The sequence below is a fragment of the Temnothorax longispinosus genome, chromosome 3 (assembly GCF_030848805.1).
Source record: "Temnothorax longispinosus isolate EJ_2023e chromosome 3, Tlon_JGU_v1, whole genome shotgun sequence".
NCBI lineage: Eukaryota > Metazoa > Arthropoda > Insecta > Hymenoptera > Formicidae > Temnothorax > Temnothorax longispinosus.
Window position 1 is genome coordinate 5,445,688 of NC_092360.1, and position 26,352 is coordinate 5,472,039.

The following is a 26,352-nucleotide window of genomic DNA, read 5'->3' on the forward strand; positions in this document are numbered from 1 at the left end:
TGAGCCCGAGCCCAAGCCCACGCAAAAGAAATATCACGAGTTTTTCATAAAATACTATGCAAAACAAAAAAATGTTTATATTCCGTTTATTATGTAAACGTGACATATTTACATTTCAACACCAATTGACTCACTGCAATTGCATATGAAGTACACTATTATCAGATAACAACAATAGACCGTAAATAGTATTCGAATATATCTTTCTGCCTTCGATGGCCGAGATGACTGATGCGGAGTCGGGGAAACGCGTCCGTCGAACGCGAGACTCGAGGGGGCGACCGGCCTGGTAACTCCGGAGGTAACTTTAAGTCATCGCCTCGGTCACCAACTCGGTCCAACTCGAGGGCCACTTCGATGTGGTCTCGTCGCGCGACGTAACCGCGCACCGAAGCCGCGGATGCGCGCGCTCAACCTCCGCACGCCGTCGCCGTCGCGACGCCAACCCCCACCTCGGCGACGACGACGCTGCCGTTCTTCGTCGGCAGAGACGACGTTCGCGATCTCAGTTCCGTACGCGCGACGAGCCGCAGCCGAGCTGACCACGGACGCCTCTCGTCCACATCCGCCTGTCGGTCAGTCACAGGGGACGACGCGAGCCGGCGACGATGACGAGCCGTCTATGACGGTGTCGGGTGGCATCGCGATGAAGGCCCGACCGTACCGCCGATGATCCATTCGCGAGCACGACGACGGGGAAAACGCCCTCTGCCTTCGCGGCGCGTTCCCTGCCTGACCTGACCTTTCGCTGGAGACAGAAAGAGAAAGAGCGAGAGAAAGGGGTGAGAAGGAGAGGGAGGGAGGGAGAGACAGAGAGAGAGAGAGAGAGAGAGGACGAGAGAGAGGAGTCGAACGCAGGGGACTCGTGCTCGTGCGAACGCAGGACGTATAGCACGCGGGACAACATAGTGCCTATTGTGCGAGACCGCCCGTTAACTCGGTTATACCTTCGCGGAGCGCCATCGCCATCGTCGCGGCTCGGCGACATGGAGAACGCGGGGAATCAGAGCGGTGCCGTCGAGATGTCGCGGAAGATCTCCGAGACATGAAGAGAGCGCGACCGAGGGTGGGTATTTTTGTCAGTTCCAAAGAAGAGACACCTTTCAGAGAGAATCTCGTCGACGTCGTGACGAGGGTGCAGGACAAAATGCTTGCGTGTTCGAGTGGAAACGTGTCGCTCACGAGGGCATCCCTCTGGGATACTGTGGAGAGGGAGGGAAGCGCGAACACGCGCCAACCCCACGAGTGCTCGGAATACGTGAATGCGTTTAAACCCTCGGGGGCTTAGAGTCTTTGGTGAATTATCTCGTTCGGACCGATAACGCGGATCCGTTTGCGGATCCTGCGGATTGCAAACCCGTTCGTCCGTTCGGCGCTCGATCGTTCACGTCACTGCCGGGCGCTCGTTGAACCAGTCGATTCGCCTGACCTACTCCACAATTTTTAGTATTCGTTCAGGTTTTCATTGATTTCTCGAATCTCGCCCGTGTCTTCCTTCCGATCGGTGCCCCCTCGCTAACCGGCTCGACCGCGAGTTCGACAGTTTCGCCGAGTGATGCGGCGAACGGTGCTCGCGGGATCCCACCCCCTCGTATACTCGCCCCCTGCGCGTCGGAATATCCGCGGAAGCGAAAGCCGAAACGTGGAGCAGCGGAGAGCCGCGGGTGGTAATGTCGACGAGCATACGGGGCGCAATATCGGCCTTTCGTGCACGCAGACTATCGATTCTCGCGGCGACAAGGGGCCGGCCGACGCCGCCTGACGCCGCCACCGCCACCGTCACCGTCACCGTCGTTTCCCGACGACGCTTAATTTGTACCTCGGGCCATGGACAAAGCGGAGCCTCGTTAGGCTCGCCCGCCCGTAAGAACGGGAACGCGCCCTCGAGCTCGCCTCGCCGCCGCGCCGGTCGATCGTCCGAAACGCCGCGGCTCTCCGCTCGTGCACGTGCGAAAATACGTGCGGATGACGTCACGGGAATGCGCCCCGACCTCGAAGATTCGATCGGATTTCGCCGTTGTTAGACGTTTCCCGCCGCCGCGTCCCCACCGCCGTTGCTGCCGTTAACGCTGCCGTTGCCGTTGCCGGCTGGCGCGATCGGGGTTGATTTAGAATCGCGTCCATGCGCGCTAATTCGAGGGACTCAGGCACGTCGACCTCGCATCGGCCTGATAGCGGCACGCCAGGGTCTGAATGGTCCGATGTTGTATCTTTGTGTCTGGCAGGTGGTCGACGTGACGCATCTCCGAGCGCGTGATTTGATAATCGGACAGCACGGACTCGTCAGGGACAGAGCGAGCCACATTGTTAGCCTTTATAACTGTTCCAACTTTGCACAGTCGGCATACAAAGCGACAGCGGGATTGAAAAACCGATACACCTGTCCCTTTGATTTCACGCGGTGCTTTCTTTATACGGTTCCGCTTTTTACGCGGTGTATAAAAGATTACACGGGCAAACGTTTCAGAGTACGGATCACCTCGATGGAACGTTTGTTTCAAACTTGGCTATTTTGGGTGACCGCGGAATCTAAATGCTTTTAAATCGAAAAGCGGATGGATCTAATTTTAATAATTTCCTCTTCTACGTGAATAATAATTATGTTCCCTTTATAGCTTAAAATTATAATTTGCGGACGTTTATCATTATAGAATCTAAAGCTTTTTGCTTGTTCTCTGGTGTTAATTGACGCGTTGTTTTTTTTTAATTACGCCCTAAAGAATGATGTAAAAATGTTTGTCCTTTTAAATTGGATTTAAAAGTAAATATTATTTTTTGCTAGAACTGGAAATATTATCCTTTTATATTACAACACGTTCAGCGAGTTTATCGATGTATCAGGTGCATAATTGGTAGATGCAAATGTATTTGTGTCAAGGGAAGGTTATTTAAATATGTCCTGCTGCCCGCGACGCTTGCATATAATAAATAACTTAACAAAAAATAATCGGTCCGGAAACCTGACGAACGCGAACGCGTTCACATGAGTGAGACTACTACGTGAAATGACGACAAGTGTTTTAACAATTTGTAACTTGAAATTTTTTAAATTTTGTTCAATTCTTCGGGATTACATACATTTTGATATATCTCGTGTACTTTAATCGTAACTGCGCAATTTTTACGTTCCATAACGACAGCTTTAATGTGCCATATTCCTGGCAGAAATTATTTTTCTCACCGTTGCATTTCCTGTTCGCTGCATCGTGAACGCGAGATGAAAAAGTTGGATGAATACAGTCCCCCCAGAGATACGGGAGGATTTAAAGGGCCGGAGCAATTCTAACGCTAGTATTTGTGGAGCATATTTCTAAACGATATGATACTGATGTACAAGGGACTTTTGATTAAATGCAAAATGTGTCACGATTATCGTGACAGCAATGTTAAATGGAGCAGCTTTCGTATTCCGATTTGCGCGGCCGACGTCGGCCTTTGAAACGCAGGATTTGAAGCAGCAATGACATTGTGACACTTTCCGCCGACTACGCCGTGTAATCCAAATGAGATTACGGGGATGTCAAAGCAACCGATCGGTAAAACCGGGATGATATATTACGATAAAATCATTACGCGTAGAATGCTTCGCTTGATCCTTTTAGGCACTATCCGCACATGTAAACGGACGTGATTTTAACGCGACGGAATAAGATAAACTGCACACTTTACATCTCAAATCTGAATTGAACTGCGCAGTCGGATATCATTGCGTAAATTCCAACAAAATGTTGAGCTATTCGCGATTCAACGTGGCGGAAACGCGAATCGTCCGCGTTCAATAAATAAAACTCTTTTGAGCGTACGCGTTTTATTCTAGAAATTATGTTACATGCTCCAAACAAGATTTAAATTAAGATCGATTGGTTCAAAGTTAATTTCCCTTTAAATAAGTTAATTTTCAGTTTACAAGGGTGTAAATTGCATCAACCTTGATTGAGCTTTAGAAAGGTTAATCGGATAAAATCGATAAGGTCTTCGCGATGGGGAAACGTTCAGTTTTCCATCCAATTTTAGATCACGCGACAAAAGCGCTAATTGTTCGCAGATCGCATGGGTTTCTTTAAGTCGGGGCCGGCGGTAGCAGAGCCGTGATCAAAATGAACTTGATAAACATGGACGCGGAGAACCGCGTGGTTCTGAACGTGGGCGGAATCCGGCACGAGACGTACAAGGCGACCCTGAAGAAGATCCCGGCGACGAGGCTCTCGAGGCTGACCGAGGCCCTCGCCAACTACGACCCGATCCTCAATGAGTACTTCTTCGACAGACACCCGGGTGTCTTCGCCCAGGTACTCAACTACTATCGCACCGGGAAGCTGCACTACCCCACGGATGTATGCGGCCCGCTTTTCGAGGAAGAGCTCGATTTCTGGGGGCTCGACTCGAATCAGGTCGAGCCCTGCTGCTGGATGACCTACACGCAGGTATATCGTGAATAATCTGTCTGACTCGTGCACGTGTCTAATCACGCCTAAGCGTGGCTGCACGCAAAATCAGCGAAAACGGAGACGCGTAAATTTATGTGTAATGTGTGTGACGTACAGTACGTGATATACAGATACAAAGCTTAAAGTATATGCAGGATGGAAATAGCCGGTAAATCTTCCCAGCGTGTTTAATACATCAAAATGACGAACGGAAATAGGTTTGTGATGTATGTAATCTCTTTGATTTGGAATAATTTCCAAATATGCTGGGCAAATTTGTCGGTGATTTATCATATTGTCAGAAAGTACTGTATATCTTTTATTAGCTCATAAATTTGCACAATATTAACATCTTTTCACCAAAGTGCCTTTAAATATTACTGTTTTCTATTTAAAAAATAGCAATTTATTCTAATTTTATTTCTAGAATCTACTTGCAATTAATAAAAAGTGTGTGATTTTACATGATATATTTTATTTAAATTAATTCCATTAGAAGACCATACTATAAGATCATTTATTCAATAATATCCCTAAAATAATAGAAAAAAATCGTTCAATAATAAAGAAACGTAACAAAAAATAAATATTAAGTATTAGTGAAAGAACCCATCTTCTTCTATATATCTTCTCTTCATTTATTATTTAATTTTTAAAGATTGATAAAAAATGAGGAAATGCATGATCTAATAGTGGTTTAAAAGGGTATACTGTTAGCAAATAGAATCTGAAAACTAGTTTGGATAGAGCGATGTGGGATAGTCTCAAGTCTCGAGTAAACGTACATTCAACGTACGCACGTCGGACGAATCCGCTGGTAAGGCTGATCAAAGCCGAGCAGATTTCTTTATCGCTCACGCGAAGAGGCACACAACGGCTCGCGTATGCTTTTCACGCGCGCTTTATCTGTCCCAAGGCAAAGCACAAAAGAAAGCACACTCGAGAAAGAGTTTCGCAGGTACGAATAACAATCGTTGTTGCATCTGTCTCTCTTCCCATCCTCTTCGCCCCGACGCCCTTGCAGCACCGGGATACGCAGGAAACGCTGACGGTCCTCGACAGGTTGGACCTCGACACCGAGAAGCCCACCGAGGAGGAACTGGCCAGGAAATTTGGTTTCGAGGAGGCATACTACGAGGGAACCCTCACGTGGTGGCAGAAGCTCAAGCCTCAGATGTGGTCACTTTTCGATGAACCCTACTCCTCCGTCGCAGCTAAGGTACGATTTGAGTTTGACGTATGCCACCATTAAGCAAATAATTATGATACTAATTGAAATATTAATTTGTGCGAAAAATCATTAAACACTTCTTGAAAGTACAAACAAATATTTTTTTCTATTTATTTTCATTTTCGATAAATTTTAAATAATGTACACATCTATCCTATATATATGTATGTATGTCATAAAAGTTTTTTGCAATTATGAACATCAACCAATATTTTATTTTACTAGTACATAATATTTGTTACTTTGTCGCCATAAAAAGTCTTTTGTACAACACTTACGAGTCGATCGTATTTCTGGATTTTTCAGGTAATCAGTATAGTCTCCGTTTTCTTCATCTGCGTTTCGATACTTTCGTTCTGCTTAAAAACCCATCCGGATATGCGAGTGCCGATGATCGTGAATCGTTCGCTAAAGATGGACAACACGTCGAATTGGTCGGTGGACAAGATTCGCACTAATGCCCACGATGTCTTCTTTTACATCGAATGTATCTGTAACGCCTGGTTCACTTTTGAGTTCTTGATACGTATCACCGCGAGCCCGAACCGTTGCGACTTCATCAAGAGCTCGGTGAACCTGATCGACATGGTCGCGACCCTGAGTTTCTACGTCGACCTGGCGTTGCAGCGATTCGCGGCCCACCTGGAGAACGCCGACATCCTCGAGTTCTTGAGCATCATACGCATAATGAGACTGTTCAAGCTGACACGTCATTCCTCGGGCCTGAAGATCCTGATACAGACCTTTCGCGCCTCGGCGAAGGAGCTCACGTTGCTGGTGTTCTTCCTCGTTCTCGGCATTGTCATCTTCGCCAGCCTCGTGTACTACGCGGAGCGCACCCAGTACAACCCGAAGAACGACTTCAAGAGTATACCCCTTGGTTTGTGGTGGGCCCTGGTGACGATGACGACCGTCGGTTATGGGGACATGGTGCCGAAAACTTATATCGGGATGTTCGTCGGCGCGCTCTGCGCGCTGGCCGGTGTCCTCACGATCGCCCTGCCGGTGCCCGTGATCGTTAGCAACTTTGCGATGTATTACAGTCACACGCAGGCGCGAGCCAAGCTACCCAAGAAGAGACGCCGTGTATTGCCGGTCGAACAGCTACGCGCAGTGAGGGCACCCGGCGCACCGCCCGGCGTGCCCGGCGGGCCCGGGACCGTCGGGCCCCCAGGCTGCGGCCAGCAAATGTCGCACATGCAGTCCAGCGGGGGCGCGATCACCACTGGGCCCCACGGCCTCGGCATGGGCCAAACGCCCGGCGTCGGATGCACTGGCGGCGGCCAAGGACCGCAGAACCGAAGAATGAACGCCATTAAGACGAATCATCCGAAGGATCCATTCGCCACGAAAACAGGTAACTCGAAGGCGTTCAATCATTGAGGTGTTTTGCACGATTCGTGAGCTCGACTTTTACTTAACTCATTAGTCTACCTGGTACGCAATGGGAAGGTACATATGGGGTACACATCGGAGAAAGATTAGAATACCTATAGTTTCTTATTGGGATTGCACACAATTTAACTCTTTAAACTCTAGCCTGAGAATTCTCTTTTACGTACAGGCCACTTATAATTCTGACCAATTTAACAACTTTAACTGTGAAAAATTAATTCGATAAATAACTGAATTCGGAACACGCTCGTTTATAGATTATCGTATTCATTTCCACTGAGTTTCATAGCTTACCCTTATTCACGAAAGACTTAACCACGCGATGAACTTTACTCGGACTCTTAGATAACTTATCTGAAAGCTTAAGGCAAAGTTGATCTTACTGATTGTTTTAAAATTTGTATCAATCGTTATTCGCCTACGGATTGCAAACGACGCGGGCTGAATGAAGACAAACGGCAGTTCATAGAAAGTTTTACAATTTATGAAATGCTATTTGTGCAAATTCGTTTTCCATCTATATCTAAATAATCTTGTATATATTCTGACAAGTTTAAATTTTGCGTGTTTAATACTTATGCCGTGCACGAGACATGAAATGAAACGTTGCAGTAGAACGTGCATACAGTCGTACTTGCATACGCGTTTAGCATATAATTAACAACATACATATACGAACAAGTATAAAACAAAGCGCGAGATTCAGGCACTATATGACTAAATATCAGTTTACTCAGTTTAATGTGCTCCACTTAATTTCCATTTTACGTGAAAATCGCGCACAACCAGAAATCAAAATGATAACGAGGTATTACAAACGCACAATAGTAATGCTTACGATAATGTCATTTAACGTAAGAGGAAGATTTCAATATTTTTGAAATATTACACGGCGTGTAACGTTAAAACAAATTATTGGCATAAATGATACGGGGCCGTTTTGAGTCGCGACGCGCGTCAGAAGATCGAGAAAAACGACAAGCTCGACGGAATTAGCCGAGTTCGCGATTTCGTGAATCTTAAAAGCGTCGACCAAACCGGCCAATCTCTAGTGTCTCTTTTTCTTTTTTTTTCTCGTATGGTGGGTTGCAGAGGAAGACCGGAGGAATTGTAACCTACGAACCAACGGGACCAAGAGAGCCGGAGGTTTGGATTAACCATTTGCGGTCGTAGCGTGCTCAGACGTGGGTATCTCTCACAACTGGTCGGAATTATTTTGGAAGCGAATGTGACGCGGCGTGTACACACACCTATAATCAAAGATTGTCCTGTAAAATCCCGTAAATTTCCGTTTACGCATGCTTTGGCAAGGGAAAAGAAATATGTAAAAAATGACACCTCTCGCTTCATCGAAGCATCACGGCTTCCGTTGCCCATTTTCAACGGCTAGGCAAAAATAAACACTGCCGGCGAAGCGTGGCGGCTGAGACTCCCTGACGTATGCAACCGGAACCGGTAAAAAAATTCTTGCGGCGGCTATCACCGGATACACGACCGCAAAGGGTATATCTATTATTTATCTGAAATGTAGAATTAATAGGAGAAACGGAAGATAAAACTCTCGAGCTCTGCCTCCCCCCCGAGAGAAAGAATTTCGCCCGTCCGCCGGAATGCCCCGCTCGACGGTTGTACCCTCCGTTTCAATCTTAATTCTATGTTCCGAATATTATACATATACCGTCGGGACGAAGAGGTGAATGCGAAAGAATCTCTCGGCGGTTATACCACGAGCCATCTATTGATATAAATAAGCAAATTGTGTAGAAAGTCAAGGAGAACTTGTGTAGCAAGTAGAGAAACTTTCCTCCTTCCTTCGCTTCATAATTTGTATTTTTTAATATTCATAAAAGAGATAATACATTTCATCGATAGCAAATAAATGAATCGATGTATTTGACACTATATCGTTCATGATCGAAGAATCTTCTCGAGAAATTCTAAATTGTTTTTCCCTTCGTGCTTTGATATAGTGAAACACTACGATTTATAATTTCCGCTAGAGAAATTGTATATTTTTATAATTTATCGTACCATCCGCGCTTTCTTCTTAAATATTTGCTACAAAAATAACCGTGATCTCTTTTCTTAGCTGTGTTTCTTAGCTGAACGATATCGCGCTTAAGTAATTTCAGCTAAATATTATCACGAGTATGATTTAGGCGGATTTTTTATATAGAGACGCAATAATGTCTTCGATATTAATATTTCTATCCGCTTTTTCTTCTTCCTTTCGCAAATTTCGTCTTTAATTTCGTCTCGTTCCGAGTATGCGGCGATTAATAAGCAAGTGTAAAACGAAAATATCCCACAAGAGTGCAGCCGAATGTCTTATACCGTCCACCAGACCACCGTGTTTGTGACTCACATAAACATCGCATCACCCATTGCTTCTAAATTTAAGATAGTTGGTGATCTAAGGTACATTGTGGCAAAGGATACGCTGCGCACAGTAGAAACGGGGACGTAAACTTTATTACGTTTGAAGCTATATACGTTTCCATTGTCGATATCATCATCCGGTCTATACACATTACCTCGATTAAGGAGGAAAAAAATCGATTACTCATCGTGGAAGAACCTCGTCCTATCTTCCAGCGATCGTCTATATCGCGCGCCTACATTATTTCTATCGTTAGTGCCATTCTCGTGCATGAAAAACTCGCGTAAACGGTAAATCGAATAAGCGACAGTGGAAATTGCATCCCTGCATTGCAGCTCGTTTTATATAGCGAAAGAGATAACCGATAGATGCACCGTATCTTTTTGGTACACCTCCATTATAGATTTTCACCCCCCGTGAACTGTACAAATGACTTGTTGTTCACTGCACGTTTAGCCGTCGGATGTGTTTGTGCCCCCCTATACGATCCTACGATCCGCGTTCTCACCGCATATTTAGCGATAGTTGTGACTGTCTGGTTCCCTCATCACCTGTCGATTAATTTTTGACACTGTACACGAACTTTATATCAGACAAAATTCGGAATCACGCAGCCACTGTTCGGCGTATACTGGTAATGCGGCGCGCTAAATGAGTGGTGAAAATGTGGACACGATGGACCTCGTTATTGACATTTGAGAATCTCGATTTGCGAATCGGACTGCCACTTTTAGTGGTAAATGCGGTGAGGGTGCGGACCTACATCACTTTTGCGCACCGTGGATATCGCCGGGACCAATCCATGAGCTCCTCCCTCCCTCTCTCTCCTCCCCTCCCCCCCTGCAGTATTCGAGATATCGTTTGTAATATCAGTAGGAAAGAACAGCTCCCTCTGTTCTTGTCCCTCGTGCGCGGAGTTATAATAATGCAGCCTCCTCTCCGATAGCAGCGAAGGGAAGAGCATCCTCTTTCCGCGTTATACATATATCTGTTTTGTGCCTGGGAACAGGGGGTAGAAGGAAGTGCAGGAAGGGACGACAATTAAAAGCATATCATATAGGCACATGTGCGATCGAGTGTATACGGATCTCGCGAACAGTCGGCGGACACGCTCTATAGACAATCGTCGCTTCTTCGACAAAATTAATCGTAATTAGGCGTTTTAGTCTTTTTTTTTCTTTTTTTTTCGGGTGACTCAATATATGGGACAGCCGTTCTCTCTTGGACCAAAATTGCGATTGGTTGATTACATCTTACAAATTTAATAACGACCATATCTAAACGTGTTTATGTTGTTTTTTTATTTCACTTGATTTGTGCACATTTCGACATATAACACCAAAATAAGTCATAATCAATATTAACATGTTAATGAGACTGTAAATTAAAGAAAGAATCTTTTAAGGAATTTTAGCTAAGTTAATATTACCCTGTGTGCATTGCAAATTTGATTAAACCGCAAGTATTTTGATTTACTCGAGTAATATTGGATAATGCAGTAGTCTATCCGTATAGAATAAATAGCTGTATTATTGACAAATGTTACAATCCTGATATTTTATTACGCACAATCGTAACGCTGTTTCTATACACTAAAATGCGTACGTATATATTTACTTCTGTAATTAAGTTTCGTACGACGGTGATCAAACGCATTCGTACATCGAGTACTTGATCTTACTTATAAATAATTGTTTCCCGTTTTTACGATTAAACATTTCGAAGCTTTTCCTTATCCTTTTGGCTTCGCAAATCTTGTTCTTTAATATTCATCTGCTTAAAATGCAGTGATGGCATTAGTTGATAAGATCATTTTTTAATTAAGAAATGCACGCGCGATTTTATACGCGTGCAATTTTACAATAAATAAATTACTGCCCGATGTATACATTTGCATATAACTTTTAAGTTTCTTAAGCTACACATTAAATCTGTTTATGGTAGGTACCCAGAAAGAGACGATTGACGTGTCGTTGAAGGAAGAAATTAATCAAATAACGACGAAATGAATGTCCCGTCGCGCAAAATGATGTGATTGCATTCGCAGAAAAAACTATGTATACAGCGTATGTTACAAGAAAAAAAGCATATTTAGACGGATGATAAAAATTATTCATATTATTAAAAGCGGTTACTACTGATAGATATGAAAATTGAACGAATAATAAATTCAGCATGCAAATTAGGCTAATGTGAAAACTTGGCAGCAAATTAACATTTAAATGGCTCCGCGGAGATCAAGTTGATACAGACATTTAATTAAACTATGAGAATTTTCAAGCCCTTTTTACATTTCCACGCAAATAGAAAATTTTGTTTTCTTTGCACAGATGTGACTATGATTAAATAATATCTAGAAAACTTGCTTTATGAAGCGTATAGCCTTCTCAGTATTTTAATTTTAAACATGCCAGAATAATTAAGGTTTAACATCTTGAATATGAATATGAATATGAATATGAATATGAATATGAATATAAATTTGTAAAAGTTGTAAAAGCTATAATTTTAATGAACCAGTAAAATTTCATGTTTTTCTAAATTATTTTATGTACACAGTTTGACAATTTTTAATATTCTATATTTCTATGTTTTTTATAAATAATCGCTATTACGAAAAATTATTTACGTAAATAAATAATAATTTCTTCTTCTTCTTCTTAGCAGTTCAATCATGTCTGATACCTGATCTTCTGATATTTAAATCTTTTTTTGGTCAATTAAACTGTTTGTTATAAAAGAAACGCACACAAACACATCACGAGTAAACTTTCATTTTTCGCATGAAACATAAAAATCCAAAAAAAAGTTTCCAACATCCCAAACCGGAGATATTCGCGCGTTACACTTTTCACGAAATCGAATACGCGTACATCACCCTCGTTGGTTATGCCTAATAAGGTGTATGAATAATTTGTTGGTGGAAAACCGTTTTCTGCATTTGCCCTCATTTATGTGCGGTGCTATCGGCTTGAGTTTGCTCGCTGCTCACAATTGCCCCGATTCTTTGTGCCTTAAAGACTGGAAGACTTTCATACCCAGGGTTGCATCGACTATGCATCGACTGTGTTATCGTCTTTACCACTTTGTCATTAGGGACTTTACACAGTCTATGCTGTGGTCGTGCTGTCCACGCAGTTGCTATGTTGAAACAACTCTGAGAAAGAGATGTACAGGAAAATTAATACCTGCGCAACCCTCGACAATGAACAAGTCGAAATATATTGTCGGATCATTGCATTGTATTAGCGGCGATTTTTGTGATATTAGTGAATCCGAATCAGATTTTTTAACGCGCATTTTCTAACTCTCCTCTTTCTCTCTCTCTATATATATATATATATCTATATATATATATATATATATATAATTTAAAAGATATATCCAATACATATATACTTGTATTTATAAAAGAAAATTAGATAAATCGTAGAAACCAACTTAGAGATAATAATTTTGAAAATATCTAAATTTTAATGCATAGAGAGTGTAGAATGTATTCGGTAGCTTTTATTCGGTCACTTTGCGCCCACCTATCCCATATACGTAAAAGCGACAGGACGGAATTTACACCAAAAAACGTGCGTCTCGCAAAATCACCTTTGAAACGGGGAGCAATAAGACGATCCACGTGTAAATTGAGACAGGTGCAAATGGGTGTTTGCATATTATTTAAATGGAAATAACACGTACGCCTGCAATTTCCTGTGACACACAGCACCGCGCGGGTACAGAGCCGCCGGTTATGCAGCCCTGTAAGTGGAAGCCAGCCATAATTCGACCCTGACTAGACTATATATCCCGTATCGGCGATATGAGTACGTCCACGCACACATACGTTATATTTCACGGAATGCTCGCATGCATGTTGCAATATTCAAATGCTGTTGACTCGAAATAAGAGAGCGGGATAGCGGCGCGCGCGGAGCCTCTTACGTTTAGATCGATCCCGATGCCGGAGAACGTCCTTTCTTTCCTCCGCGGCGCAACCTGGAGAAGCGGGAACCGCTTGAATTCAACGCGCGCGTACACCCCGTAGACCCGCGGAAACGATATTCTGAGCCGTACCGTATAACGTTCAGCCGACACTTTCGGCCCTCCTCCGTGACGAACGTCTCGAATAAGTCCGACATGATGTTTTTTTTCTGTAAATTGTCCGATGCAGCAGTTTGCGCCGAATTTTTGCGGGAACATATTTCAAAAAGGGAAGCAATGCCGTTCGATCCGAAGTACCGAATGCGAACTTCGTCTTACCGAACGGACAATAAGGCTGAGAGCTGAAGTCGAGTGAAGCAGAATGTAGAGTGATAATACGAACGACGTCTCTTCTTCGTTAAAAAAAAAAACGATAATCGCGCGTAGAGTCATCGATCAATTTAGGAGTCACTGTCTCGTTTCTCCTATCTTAAATGACCCAGCAAAACGACCAGAAATGGCGAGGGGAAGGGGGAAGGAGAAAAAAAAAGAAGAAAATGCATATCGGCGGCGGGTACAATGAGCACGCGCGCACAACAAGTTTTTAAGGGGAGAAAGCGAGTGTGTGTGTGAGTGTGTGTGTGTGCAGACTCCGTATGTATGTGCGAGCCGCACACATTGTCGCTCTAGTGCTGCACCATTGGTAGCGACGTCTTATGGTACCTACTCTTTTCGCGACGGCCAGTAACGTTAGCATAATTTACAGTAATGTACGTTTGCCGCTTGCGGTTTTATCCATTCGCGTTTCGCCTTCCTTGCTTTACGTTGACACATGGGATGTGCCGGATAGCCAGACTCTTTCTTTTCCCCCCTCGCGATATCGTCCTGATTCTTCCCGACGCGGACGCACGCAATCCTCGACTTTTACATCGAGCGTCCCGCTTTAAGGCCCTCGACCCACGGGCAGAAGGGCTTATGATAACGCGACGCGCTAACGTCACGGACTATAGTCGAAATTAATTATCCATTAATTGATTATCCATTTGCTGGCTCATTACAAACGCGTTAACTTTATTCTCGCCGTGTGTTGACTTACGTGTTGTTACTTTCCATTAATTCTGTGCGAATTTGACTCGGAATGAAAACGCTTTTGCCTCGCGTTGTTTACGAAATGTTTGGAAATCGATCGCGATCCGAAAAGAAAAATCTGGCAATCCTGATCGACTCCGGGGCTCTCGTTGCCTTTTCCGTAAGCGTTTTCCGTTGGGTTCCGCTGTGTCCGCTTTCAGGATCAAGGGTGGAAGTCCAGATTTTCTAATACCAGATTTTCTAATACGTAGAATTCGGTTAATTAATAGCAGGATGTGCAGGTTGCGCGGGTACAAATTCAATCGCGTCCAGATTGTTTCTGGATGCGAGTTGGATGTCAGTTGAGTAATTAGTAAATTTGAATAGCCGTACAGAAGTTTCGAATAGCCGAACGGACACTCCGGATATACGACAACTTCTCGGATTGTTCGATAACTCTCTCGCTACACGAATATTAGAATAAAAAAAAGTTCTCGTATCGAGAAGAAGAGAAAGAGAAACTTTCGTATTACGCGAATAAGTTTTTCAAACGCTCGGGGGAAACTTATCGGGGAGATTACCGAGCATCCGAAATCGTCGGATTTGCCTCAGCTTGAGCAGATCTCGAATCTTTTATCGGATATTCGAGGCAATACCTCCGGATTCAATATCGCCACTCGTGTATAGCACTGTCAACTGTCATTTACTTGAGTCTCGCGTTACCTGCGCACACCGTAAGCATCACGAATTGTACAGTGCTCCGTTGTATCGCTCGACGATGTAAATACAACGACGAACGTCCGACAGTTCTTCGGGAACACGTAGCTCAATCGGATGCGGTGGGGTGCTTAATCGATTTGAAGACAAATCCATTTGATTCCCGTACGTAACGAAATTATCACGTTGAATAATTTCAGCGAACACACATCATTTATATACGTGACGCGTTTTGACGTGACAGCCGTAAAATGAGAATACTCGATATGTCTCGCTCGAGGAAGGAATAAATTCTTTTTTTTTTCTTTGCGTTGCGTATTATTTATTTAAACTTAACTTCTGCGTGAATTTACTCCAAGTATATGGCCTCAGCACTTCGTGGGTTAAATGCCCCACGGACATCCGAAATTATATCGGTAGAGTATTTAGGACAGAAACGTGTGTGCCCCCCGCACCAAGTGACCGTACACAGAGACACGCGTAATCACGTTACATATTTGCATACACGTTCGTCGCGATCACCGCCCTTCTCTTACGCTACTTAACAGCTCTTTTGACTTCGTAGGTAGATACGTATGATTTCTCGAATTGTACGACAGCGACGTCGCCGACGACGACGACATCGAAGTAACCGCTGCAGTTCCATCACTGTCGTCGAATTGTCTCCATTACATTATCGCTAGGTTTTCTTATCGTTATCATTTATAAATTACGAATTATAATTATTATACACGACGTATAGATATATGCGAAATAGCTTGTATAAAAGAAAGACTAACGCGATCTTGATCTTCTTTGGAGGCAAGATGACGAAGCGCACGTTTTCTTCTATAGGGAGAGCAATTCGAGGTGATGTTGTCATCGTCGACATTATTGTATTAACGACATTATAATTTATTCTTGTAACGTCATTATCGTTAACGCTAACGATTGCCGTGATTGCCGTCGGCGCCTTTCGCAGTGAAAACTACCATCATACATTATATATAGATAAGCGTTTGCCGCTAATCTCATGTTCGAGGAACCTCGACGGAGAGACCGGTGCCCCGTGATTAACACACTGCGTATGGTAGCCGATGACCATGACGGGTAATCGAATAAGAGAAAAAAAAGCGGGACACAAAGGCGAATTATACATATTATATATATATAATATATCTATCACTATATCGAGAGTTGTGCGCTGCGTTTACGATTTAAGCTAGTTCATTTGTAAATAAAAACTATTTGACTCTTTGACTTTTTTTGTCGTATTAATTGACTTTACAGCACCGACACTTCCACCCCGGTCCAATCCCATATAATTCCCATCCCGTAAATCCCGCATCCATCAGTCTAAACCGAACGAGGGAAATCGGCAAAATCTCCTTTATTCTGTTCGAAAATATTTTCCTATATTTGCGCTGCGAGAGCGACGTCGCCGCAGAAACAATGCTGCAGAAACAGTTGTCGCAGACAGTACAGATGCAAGTCGATTTCTTCTTCCGTTCAGACAGTAACGTTTTCTCCACATTTATAGGTCGTCTAGCTTTGCGCGTTCTGCTTTGCGCTTTATGCGTCTTGCAGAGAGTAAGGATATAATTATAACGCTCAGGCTACACAAGCTAACTGCTGGTACGTGAGACACATGCCGGCATTGTCTTCCAGCGTACCATTCATATTAGTACTCGGACCGAACGCCACCCTTATACGAAAGGGGGTAGTCCAGGTCTCGACCCGGCAGTTACCCTCCGCATCGAGTTCGTTTTGGCTGCACAGCGAACTGCCGCAACGCTCCAGATTGCAGATACCTGCCATATTGTTTCCCGGCTGAAACAGAAATTTATTTGCCACTGCAACATATTTTATATATTAAACATGGATATCGCTTCCGTCTTCCGTGAAGGGTACTAAATATACTAATTTTTAATCTTTCAGTTGTCAAATTATCACGTAAATCTATAGTCTAAACATTTTTAGGAATAATTAATTTTGCAACAGATCCAAGGCATCACATTTATATTTAGTCATCATATACGAATTTTTTCGTGGAAAATAAAATACAAAAGTCCGATCGACTAATACCGTAAAACTCTTGATCAACTTAATAAAACTCTTGTTTAGGGAACCGAAAGCATCTTTAACCTTTGACCTTATCCCTCACATATATATTTTATAAAGATCATCCTTCCGAGTAATCTCCAAAAACTTTTAGCCCCTCGTTATTTAGAAAAAAGTAATTAATGAAAGAAGTTTGAAAACTAAAACAGTTATTCTCAGTACTGAAAGACATAAATGACTGATATGTATGTGAAAATAGTACATGTATGAGCAGGAGAGTGGATCCGCCCCGGGCCTTGCCTTAAACTCTCACTCTATATTACTGTGACCTTACCTTTTCGGCGACTCTTATGAATTATTTCTTAATATCAAGTTATTTCTTAATATTTCTTAACTTTCTTAAAATGATTCCACATGGGTTTTTAACTTTCCACGCGAAGCGAGGTCTATCATTGTACGGTTTCAAATGGATTTCTATAAATATCTCCCTAAAACTTTCTATAAATACGACCCTAAAACTTTCCACACAAACCGTGCAATAATAAACCACGTTATAAAAAATTTGTAAGTATATTTTTTGGCGGGGAGGGGAAGGCAAAGCCCAAGAATAGACTTACAAATTTTTTATAACAAGGTTTATTAGTGTATGGTTCACGTATGTATGTAAATACCTTTTTAAATGTCATAAAATTACGTTATATTGATTAAATTTATTTTGTTAATAACTTTTTAATAGACAACGAGCAACGACTAAAACTTTTGAAAGTTACTCAGGAAGGTGACTTCTAATATACGTGAAGAACAAGATCATTGAAGATACCTCCCCTAAACAGGAGTTTTACCGATAGATCTTCTATGCGGTAATTATAGTTAAGAAAAAATTAATTAAACACGACGTACTGTAATAAATTCCTCAAAATCGCAAGGAATGAGTATCCTATCCCTGCATCGTCTCCCGATGAAAGGTATCGAATTCGTGTTGGAGGTAAAAACCATTTCCTGTTCAGGTGATCCCGCTCCCGATCCCTCAAGGACGTCCGAACTGGTGTCGGAACTGTTTGCAGGAGCGACGTTTAGATTGTCAGCGGAGGCGTTTCCGCTATTCGTAGCGATCATTGCGGGTACCGCATTATTGGTCGTATTGGACATATCTTGAGACCTATTGGGACCTATCCGAAAAGAGTCCCGCGTGCAGGGCTGATATGCGATACCGCACATGTCCCTCTCCTGACGAACGCATAATAGGTAATCGCGTTCGGCGAGGTATCTGCCGTTCGGGAGGTAATTGAATGTCCTCAGCGTGCCGTTCGGCGAGTGAAAGTATTGGAGACATCCGACTGGCGCACGTTGCTCGAAACCCAGCTGCACCACCCGCATCTCCCACATTCGTGGCTGCATCTCGCTTGGCAGCCGGAAGTTTAAAGTGATTGGTTCGTTGCCTTCGCCCACGTCCACGTATACTGTCGAGATATAGAGCACAGCCCGTGCTATTTAAATTGCTCGAAAAACGTACACGTGCCCCAAAGTGTCCCGCGCGTCCACAGATCGAATATTTTAACGATTTAACGCTACAGATTCGCGGTGCTAACTGCAATTAGCTCGTGAAATAATTGGTACGAGCGGTACTCACCGTGTTGCCCGCTGTTCCATCCACACAGTTCGAGAGACGTCCTGTTATTGTTAATTACCATCACATCTCCGTCGCACACGCCGGTCACAGCATTTGGCTGACCCTAAAACATTTTTCAGTTCTACGTACCCTACGTGGCTGGCCCTAAAACTTTTTCAGTTTCTCTTATCTGCTTTTCATTACTTCTGCGACATAGACTAATCGCTAATTCAAATAAATTTACAATTGTGTGTGTTTTCCCCCCTCTCTCATCATTTACAAAGTATTTGTATGTTTCATTTATGCTAAAAATGTAAAAATATATACGGGGTGGGTGCAAAATCGTAATACAAGCAAGAACAGGGTGATTTCTCGTGTCAAAATAAGTCGAAATTGTAGAATAATTTTTTTCGTAGTGTCGTTTTCGAAATAAACGATTTTGAAAGTCTATCAAATACCTACACGTGCACTTGACTATGTCTCGACTAACGGATCTTGCTATAGAGATCTTGCTTAGTCGAGACATAGTCAAGCGCACGTGTATTACTTGATAGATTTTAAAAAATCGTTTATTTCGAAAACAGAGCTTTGTACAAAAAAAAATTATTCTACAATTTCGACTTATTTTGGCACGAGGAATCACTTCGTTCTCGCTTGTACTACGATTTTGCATCGATCCTGTATAATATAAATACTAAAACATACAATTTTTCTTCTTGATTACTTGATCGCATTTTCTTTCCTTTCCTCTTCCCTTCTCCCTCTCTCATCATGCTTTCCTTCCCCCTCTTTTATCATTTACAAATTCATTTGTAACAAAATTGGTTTGGTGTTAAACACTAGCGTATTTATATATATAAGAAACGACTATTTCTCAAACTTATAATATTGATTTGTATCCTGAATGGTATCCAGAAACTAACGTTGCCGTGGTCTTTCGAGGAAAAGATCTAGCGCTTCATTCGCACGTCATATTAGTATCGACATTGTCTTGACAACTCGTGGAATATTAGATATACTAAACAGCACTCGGGAATCTCGACAGTTGCAACTAGCCCCCGTTCCCATCTACTCCCAGTAGATAACACCCTATGTATAATAATAAGACATCCCTGAGACTTACAATGTTGAAATGAACGAAGTCGATCCTCAACTGGCTGACCTCCGTATCGATCTTCCGTACAACCACCGAGCAGTTCATAGGCCGGTCGATGATGTTGGGAAAACCAGGACTGGTCACGTAGGTCAGATTATTTTGCACTTCATTGTCGCAGCTTGCCGTGACTGTAAACCATATTAATTGCTGACACAGTTAACGAAATACTTGCGCCGACCGTAGGACGTTTGCGTTTCGTACGCTTCGGAATATTTAATTATAGCTGTAAGAACACACGATATATCGATATGTAGGCCTCGCGCACGATTCCGCAGGATTTTTAATTTCCACATTTATATACCGACCCAAACGAGATCGAACGCGGAATAACGCCTTTACCGTTAACCTCATTAAAATATCATTCACGACAGTTATACGGATTATGGATATCCGTAGAGGATTATATCCATAATGGACGAATGCACGATTAATATGAATTTCGCGTTTAAAGCTACCGACGTTGAAACATTTAAAGCTCAAGCTAATATGTTCTGTTAGCCTTCTAAAGTTAAGTGGGAAATCAGACACCTGAGTTGGTCTGAGGAATATTCAAACTCTTATACTTCGCATCCCCCTTTCCCTATTATACGCTAAATAACTTTACGCTCTGCGACGTCTTTCTAAAATGCATTAATTTTTTACACAGTTCGATCTATGTACGTAAGGAAAAGCGCGAATGCAAGGGTATACGCGGATTATGACATCGTCGCTATTAATTGCACTATGAATAGCCTAGCTGTTAGGTTTTCGCCGAAATTTCCTGTTTGAAAATCACGTCCGCGCGGATGGATTAAATGCGAATGCCAGACATTCTAAACACTTTTGCGAGGTATCCACCGTGGGCGGCGCCGTGCGATATTCTCACGAACAGCCTCCGGCTTCGATAACGAGTCCTCATTCAGGCATTCAGTGACCGTTTTAGAATCTCAGGACGCTATTCAACGGGCCCGCGCCGGCCAGAAGAGACGCCCGTTGCCTTCGCATGTTTAGATCTTACTTCCTCCCTCCCTTCGCGGCGCGGGGAAACAACTTGGTGAGCGATATAAAAAATGCATGAGCGGTTGTGTGTGATGTCGCCGTTGCAGGCAACGTGCATTCAGCGATTCAATGAAAAGCGCGCATAGAGCGAGAGATAGGTATAGCTTTTGATCCGAGGGGCTCGCGAACACACGTTTACCATATACGTGTCGTACATATTTGCGTATGCGTGCACAAATACACGTACGCGCACCTGTATACAATACGGGATCTCACTTGCGTGGGTAAACACGGTATGGAATATCTCAGGGTCTGCGATCTTAATTCTAATTAAGATTCTTTGACAAACTTGCAATTGATGATTTTCTTCCACTTTTGCGTTGCAACTTTTAGGCATTTAAATTAAACGTTAGATTTTATGATGACACGAGAACGCGGACAAGCGGTCAAAGTTTGCTCCAATAAATCACGTAAATCGACAGACTTCTTAGACATGAATGTTACAAATTATAAAATGTCAGTGCTTAAAAACGTGTATATATATATATTTTTTTTTTTTAATGCTGTCGTAATTCGCCGCTCATTACATAATTGCCGTTCTAATCCCATAAAACTGCGGAGAGCTATTTATATATCTAAAGGTCACGTCCATGTCTTTGACCATGAGAGCATTAGATTTTGTTCGTGTTACAGTTCTCGTAAATCCGCTCGTAAAAGCGCATATGCATCATCTTCCTTTCGTAACAGATATCAAATTTCGCGATATTAAGCTGCGGGGAATGATGCATCCGGCGATATATACGCCGACAGCAAAACTCGGACTTGCAAGATGCGCCGAAGGAGCGTGCACGGACAGCGAGAAGTGGTATTCGGGAAATCGGTCAAGAATCCGTACGTACGGTATGGCCCTGTTTTCGACTGTGCAATAGCCATGTTACCGTGGTGGAAAAAGCGAATGGACGCGGACCGAGTAAAAAGCAACAAGGAGCGATTGGACCGAGAGACTTAATAGAACAGAGACGGAGAAGGTGGAACGGTCGCGGGCTAGCAAATAAGAACATTTCCGCGCTACATGAGACGTAAATTTTAGGTAGCGGCATAAAATATAAGGTGAACACGCTCGTTGTAATAAAAATTTAATCGCCATCGGGATGTAGCTGAAAATGATGCTGTAAAATTTCCGCGTATTTTAGCTTCATTTAAATTATCTTATCCCCTCACAAAGAAAATTAACATTGTTATAGCCGCATAATAGAGCCATAATCCGAGATTTTTTTTTTAAGTGACCCAATATTAAATTCTTCAGAAATAAGTCAGATCCGCGCTAAATTTACTCTCCGCTATACGGCCATAAAGTATCCTGTCATAATCGCCGTTAATGTACATAAATGGTACATTACTTAACGAATTTCCAGCCGTTGCCTTCCCTTAATGAGAATTTAATACGGCGGCCAACTACAAAGTTATTAAGTCCAAAATTCAAGCGAGGTAAATTCTAGAATTGGAAATGCGCGCGGATGTGGGTGTGGTGTCCACCTTTCGGCAAGTTTCAAATAGATTTTGCGAAATGTGAAATTTAGCTTAAGTTTTCCGAGAAATTTATTGCTGGAGAGATAAGTATATATACGTGGCCATCACGCGTGTGTCCATAAAATATAAAAATTCATAATGTAACGTGTTTGGAGAAGATACACGACTCCCACAGTTCAATTACACATGGCAGTGATATATCGCGATATTTGCAATGACCTTTGGAGGACGGTAAGGCTCGGTCACGCTCGATAATATTTGCGAATTGTTTAAAAGCAACGTAAACAAGTATAGAGGAGACAGTGCAACGCTCGTGATCGCGCGTCGAAAGGCAATTAAGTAACTGTACAGCCTGGCCTTCAAGTTCTTCCTCGTGCGAGCTCTCGAGTAAGCGTACCGTTTCCTCCTTTTTTTTCCTTTCCTTCTTCAAGTGCTCCCTTTCACGCTATCGAGGAGAGCGTGCTGCTTAAGATCGTCTCGGAGCTACACCCGGCTATCTCGATATACCGTTAAACTTCGCAGGAAAGCGCGAAGCTGATCGATTCGGCGTCGAATCGGTAACGCGACAATAAAATCGCGCACTTGCACAAATGTATTTTTAAAATGTTAAAAATAAACGCGCGCAACCCCTAGCTAGAAATATATCTTCCGCTTTATTTTTGGACGACGTTAAACGACGCAATGTTGCAGCATGAGAGAGATAACGATACGAAGAAGAAAAATACGATCAATTAGTTATTTTTTATTAAATATAAAAAAAATGTTTTATAGACGCGTACTTGAAGTCAAAGATTTTTCTGCGCGTGAAAAAATAAATAAATATAGAAAAATAATTTTAATATCTTTGTGATTATATCGGGAATTAGAAACATTTAAGATATAGGACGCGGCATCAAAAAGAGATCACGCTCTTTGCGATCAGAATGCATTGGCGCTCCTGTAGGTCCCCAGGGGTAGGTCTCGCGATATCGCCTTACGATGACGTGCATGACAAGTTATATTCACATACACGGTATGACAGGTATACTCACATATGCAGCACACGCCGAAACCGAGCGCGCACGGCCCGTGAGATTGCCCGCGCTGAATGCGGCATTCATATGTGTTCATGCATATTCCCTGACGTCGTTTGTCCTCGGACAGGCACTCTTCCTCGACCGGAACGGGAAAGAAGTTCAGCACTGCGGATAAACGCGGAACGAGTCAAGTAAACTGGGAAAAATTCCCTCGCCCGGTTCTCCGACATGTCACTTTCCGGATCGTTTCCTTTGCCGTGCAACAAATTACAAGAGTGTAAAATAAATGCATGATAGATAAATTGGTTACGCGAGGTAATCCGGCGTAAAATTCGGTGACATGAACTTTTAGCAGAATAATAAGAGTCTTTACTTTTTTTGTGAGAGACAATGATATATAAGTTAGTGACGTCTACTAAACACTGTTTTAATTGATTGACTGCGTTAAATTCTGATAGACGTAAGTCAAGTTATAATTTACTAATTTTAATACGCTAGTCTTATTTGATTATCCTAGATTATAATGAATTATATATAGGGCACTTACCGTGCCTGGCTCTTAATTATTGCCAAATTTATCAATGTTACTTGAGAATAATAGGAATTTATTTGCAGTCCGCCTAGCGTCCCTTTTCATTTCATTTAAATGCGTTAAATTAAAACATTACGTTTTACATTTACGTTCGACTTCTCGGAGAAGTTTCCGACAAAAATTGAACTTTGCTGTTTTAACAATTTTTACTTAATTCCTTAGGGAATCAATTCAAATCGACGCGCAGCGAGCAATCAATTACATTTCTTTAGAAGCGAAAAAGCGACACGCGGCACGTGCTTTGACCGGCGAGGAACAAAAGTAATTTTCGAGAATAAAAATGCCGTCAAGAACTGGTAAATAGTATTTGCACAGTTATTTGTTGGACAATTGTATTATACAATTTATCATTTGTTATATATGCATCATTCAATACGCGGAAAACACGTTCGGAGAAGTACCTTTGCAAAATTCGTAAAACTGCCTACGCGTTGCAAGGAGAAGCGCGTTTATTCTTTCATTTTACGTCTCTCTCAAATCAGGAAACAAACGCGACGGCAAGCCAAGAATGCAAAGGACGTGGAAATTTTCTTGGCAAAATTTTCCTCAATTTTTCTCAGCTTAAGGGAGGAAGGCAACGTCAGTGTGTCAGCGTTAGTTTACGTCGTTTACAACATTCGAAATACGTATGCGATCGCCATCGCGGCAGTGGGGTCGCGTATACACATACCATTTGAATTATTAAAAAATTCGTTACCGAGGACTCTGTGCGTTTCCTCCCTTTTTCAATTTCTTCACGTCATTCGCAATGTTACACTCGCGACGTATTATACTCACCCCGGGAAAATCGAGTCACGTCACGTTCGAGGAGCTCGTTAGACGGCGGCTTATCCGCCGCACGATTCGACCAGAGATTCAATCCTAAGAGCGACCATTGGTGCGTGATCTCCGGCGAGGTGAGTAGCACGCTAACGCTACTTAGCGTACGCCAAACAGAGCACCATCTCCCCACCGGCGGCGGTAAAGATGCTCCAGCTACCGTGGCGATACACAAGATAAATATCCCATGGTAGCGTGATGGCATAATCGCGCCTTTCGGAGATCACCGATACTCGCGAAAACGCATTCCAAAGCGATGGTCAGCGCGCGCCGCGAAGTCGCAAGGGCACACATCCGCGCTGACACCGAAGAACGAGGTAGCCGACTCAGCCGACTGACCGTCAATGGGACCACGCGGACGTGTCGGGCCTCGGGCCCACGCATCTCAGGGCCTCTCCTGCCACCGGCCACGATATCCCCGCACGAGACCTCCAATACGTTTTTTCGTATGTAGGTCGAATTTTTATTGACGCGACAGAAAATATACGTGTCACGACGGCTACCAAAATAAACGTGCTTCAATGCAAATATTTCGGATCTTTTATAAGTCATTTATAAGAATTTTTTGTAAATATCTCTTTATCTTTCATAAATTCGTTACACCTTAAATATTAAAGGATGAAATTTAAACCAGTACCTTGAGTTGAATAACATTTTATTAATTTTAACTACCATGTGTGTCGAAATTTATTATTTTAACACAAAACAGTAACACAAAATTTTAACATTTTAACTTCATTGGTTTAGTTAAATTAATCGAGTTAAATATACTGAGTAGCAGCAGTGGCGACCTATAAGAATAGTTCAAAATGACTTAAATTGAGTATAATGAATTTATACACGAGAAAGGACGAAGAAAAGAGGCTTTAATAATAAAATAGTAATAATAAAATTAAACCTAAGAGAATAGAAATAAATATTAAATTATGATACCATAAACAATATGTTGGGGCAACAATATGTTGCACCTCACCATTTGTATTACAATAAAGATTATTGTTATTATTATTATAAATCAAATTAAAGGAATATACATATCTTCCAATTTAATTTTGATCATTTTATCTCAATGACAATAAATGAGATATTATTTGTTTCTATAAAGATAAAAGAGTATCTTGTAATTATATAAATAAGTGATCATTTTATTAAACATATGTATATATTTTTACAATAATTTTTACAATTTCTTGATTCTATTATATTTAAAAGCCAATAAAATCCTCTTTTCTATAAATCTTTTAACACACACATAACATGAAACGTAACCCAATTTTATTAAAATTTGTATTATTTATTATAATCTCATTTTTGTTAATTAATTACAATAATACTTTTTGATTTGAATGAATACTGAATTTAAAAATTAATTACCAAAGTATTGAAAAATTTAAAATCACAACGAAAAACATCTCAATTTCTTACAGAAAAATCAAACATAGCTTCATAAATTTACTAGAAAAACTGTATACACTTTTA

At 42.2% G+C, this 26,352-nt stretch overlaps 2 protein-coding genes across 4 annotated transcripts; one reads left to right on the forward strand and one right to left on the reverse strand.

Moving 5' to 3' along the window:
• Positions 1-176: 176 nt before the first annotated feature.
• On the forward strand, positions 177-16,372 carry LOC139809325 (potassium voltage-gated channel protein Shaw). Of its 3 annotated transcripts, none has more exons than XM_071772144.1 (6): positions 177-1,066; positions 4,046-4,424; positions 5,467-5,646; positions 5,965-7,015; positions 8,146-8,237; positions 15,699-16,372. In XM_071772144.1, the coding sequence occupies exons 2-5, from the start codon at positions 4,098-4,100 to the stop codon at positions 8,208-8,210; spliced, it is 1,623 nt and encodes a 540-aa protein (XP_071628245.1). In that variant the 5' UTR covers positions 177-1,066; positions 4,046-4,097; the 3' UTR covers positions 8,211-8,237; positions 15,699-16,372. The 3 variants fall into 3 exon arrangements, with proteins under 3 accessions (XP_071628245.1, XP_071628244.1, XP_071628246.1); XM_071772143.1 differs by having other exon boundaries at positions 181-1,066; positions 5,452-5,646; XM_071772145.1 differs by lacking the exon at positions 8,146-8,237 and having other exon boundaries at positions 185-1,066; positions 5,452-5,646.
• LOC139809326 (uncharacterized) lies at positions 15,963-26,093 on the reverse strand. The gene is made up of 6 exons (XM_071772146.1): positions 24,832-26,093; positions 23,478-23,627; positions 19,906-20,066; positions 18,804-18,906; positions 18,074-18,633; positions 15,963-16,942 (listed from the first exon to the last, which is right to left on the reverse strand). The coding sequence occupies exons 1-6, from the start codon at positions 25,076-25,078 to the stop codon at positions 16,724-16,726; spliced, it is 1,440 nt and encodes a 479-aa protein (XP_071628247.1). The 5' UTR covers positions 25,079-26,093; the 3' UTR covers positions 15,963-16,723.
• Between the last annotated feature and the right edge of the window lie 259 nt (positions 26,094-26,352).

Excerpts from the sequence above, each read along its gene's own strand:
- LOC139809325 (XM_071772143.1), top strand. The coding sequence starts at position 4,098 with ATGAACTTGATAAACATGGACGCGGAGAACCGCGTGGTTCTGAACGTG. Across the intron at positions 4,425-5,451 it reads GCTGGATGACCTACACGCAG|CACCGGGATACGCAGGAAAC; the intron begins GTATATCGTGAA and ends ACGCCCTTGCAG. Across the intron at positions 5,647-5,964 it reads ACTCCTCCGTCGCAGCTAAG|GTAATCAGTATAGTCTCCGT; the intron begins GTACGATTTGAG and ends TGGATTTTTCAG.
- LOC139809326 (XM_071772146.1), bottom strand. The coding sequence starts at position 25,078 with ATGCCATCACGCTACCATGGGATATTTATCTTGTGTATCGCCACGGTA. Across the intron at positions 18,907-19,905 it reads ACTTCGTTCATTTCAACATT|GGTCAGCCAAATGCTGTGAC; the intron begins GTAAGTCTCAGG and ends AAAATGTTTTAG. Across the intron at positions 18,634-18,803 it reads ATGGAACAGCGGGCAACACG|TATACGTGGACGTGGGCGAA; the intron begins GTGAGTACCGCT and ends ATATCTCGACAG.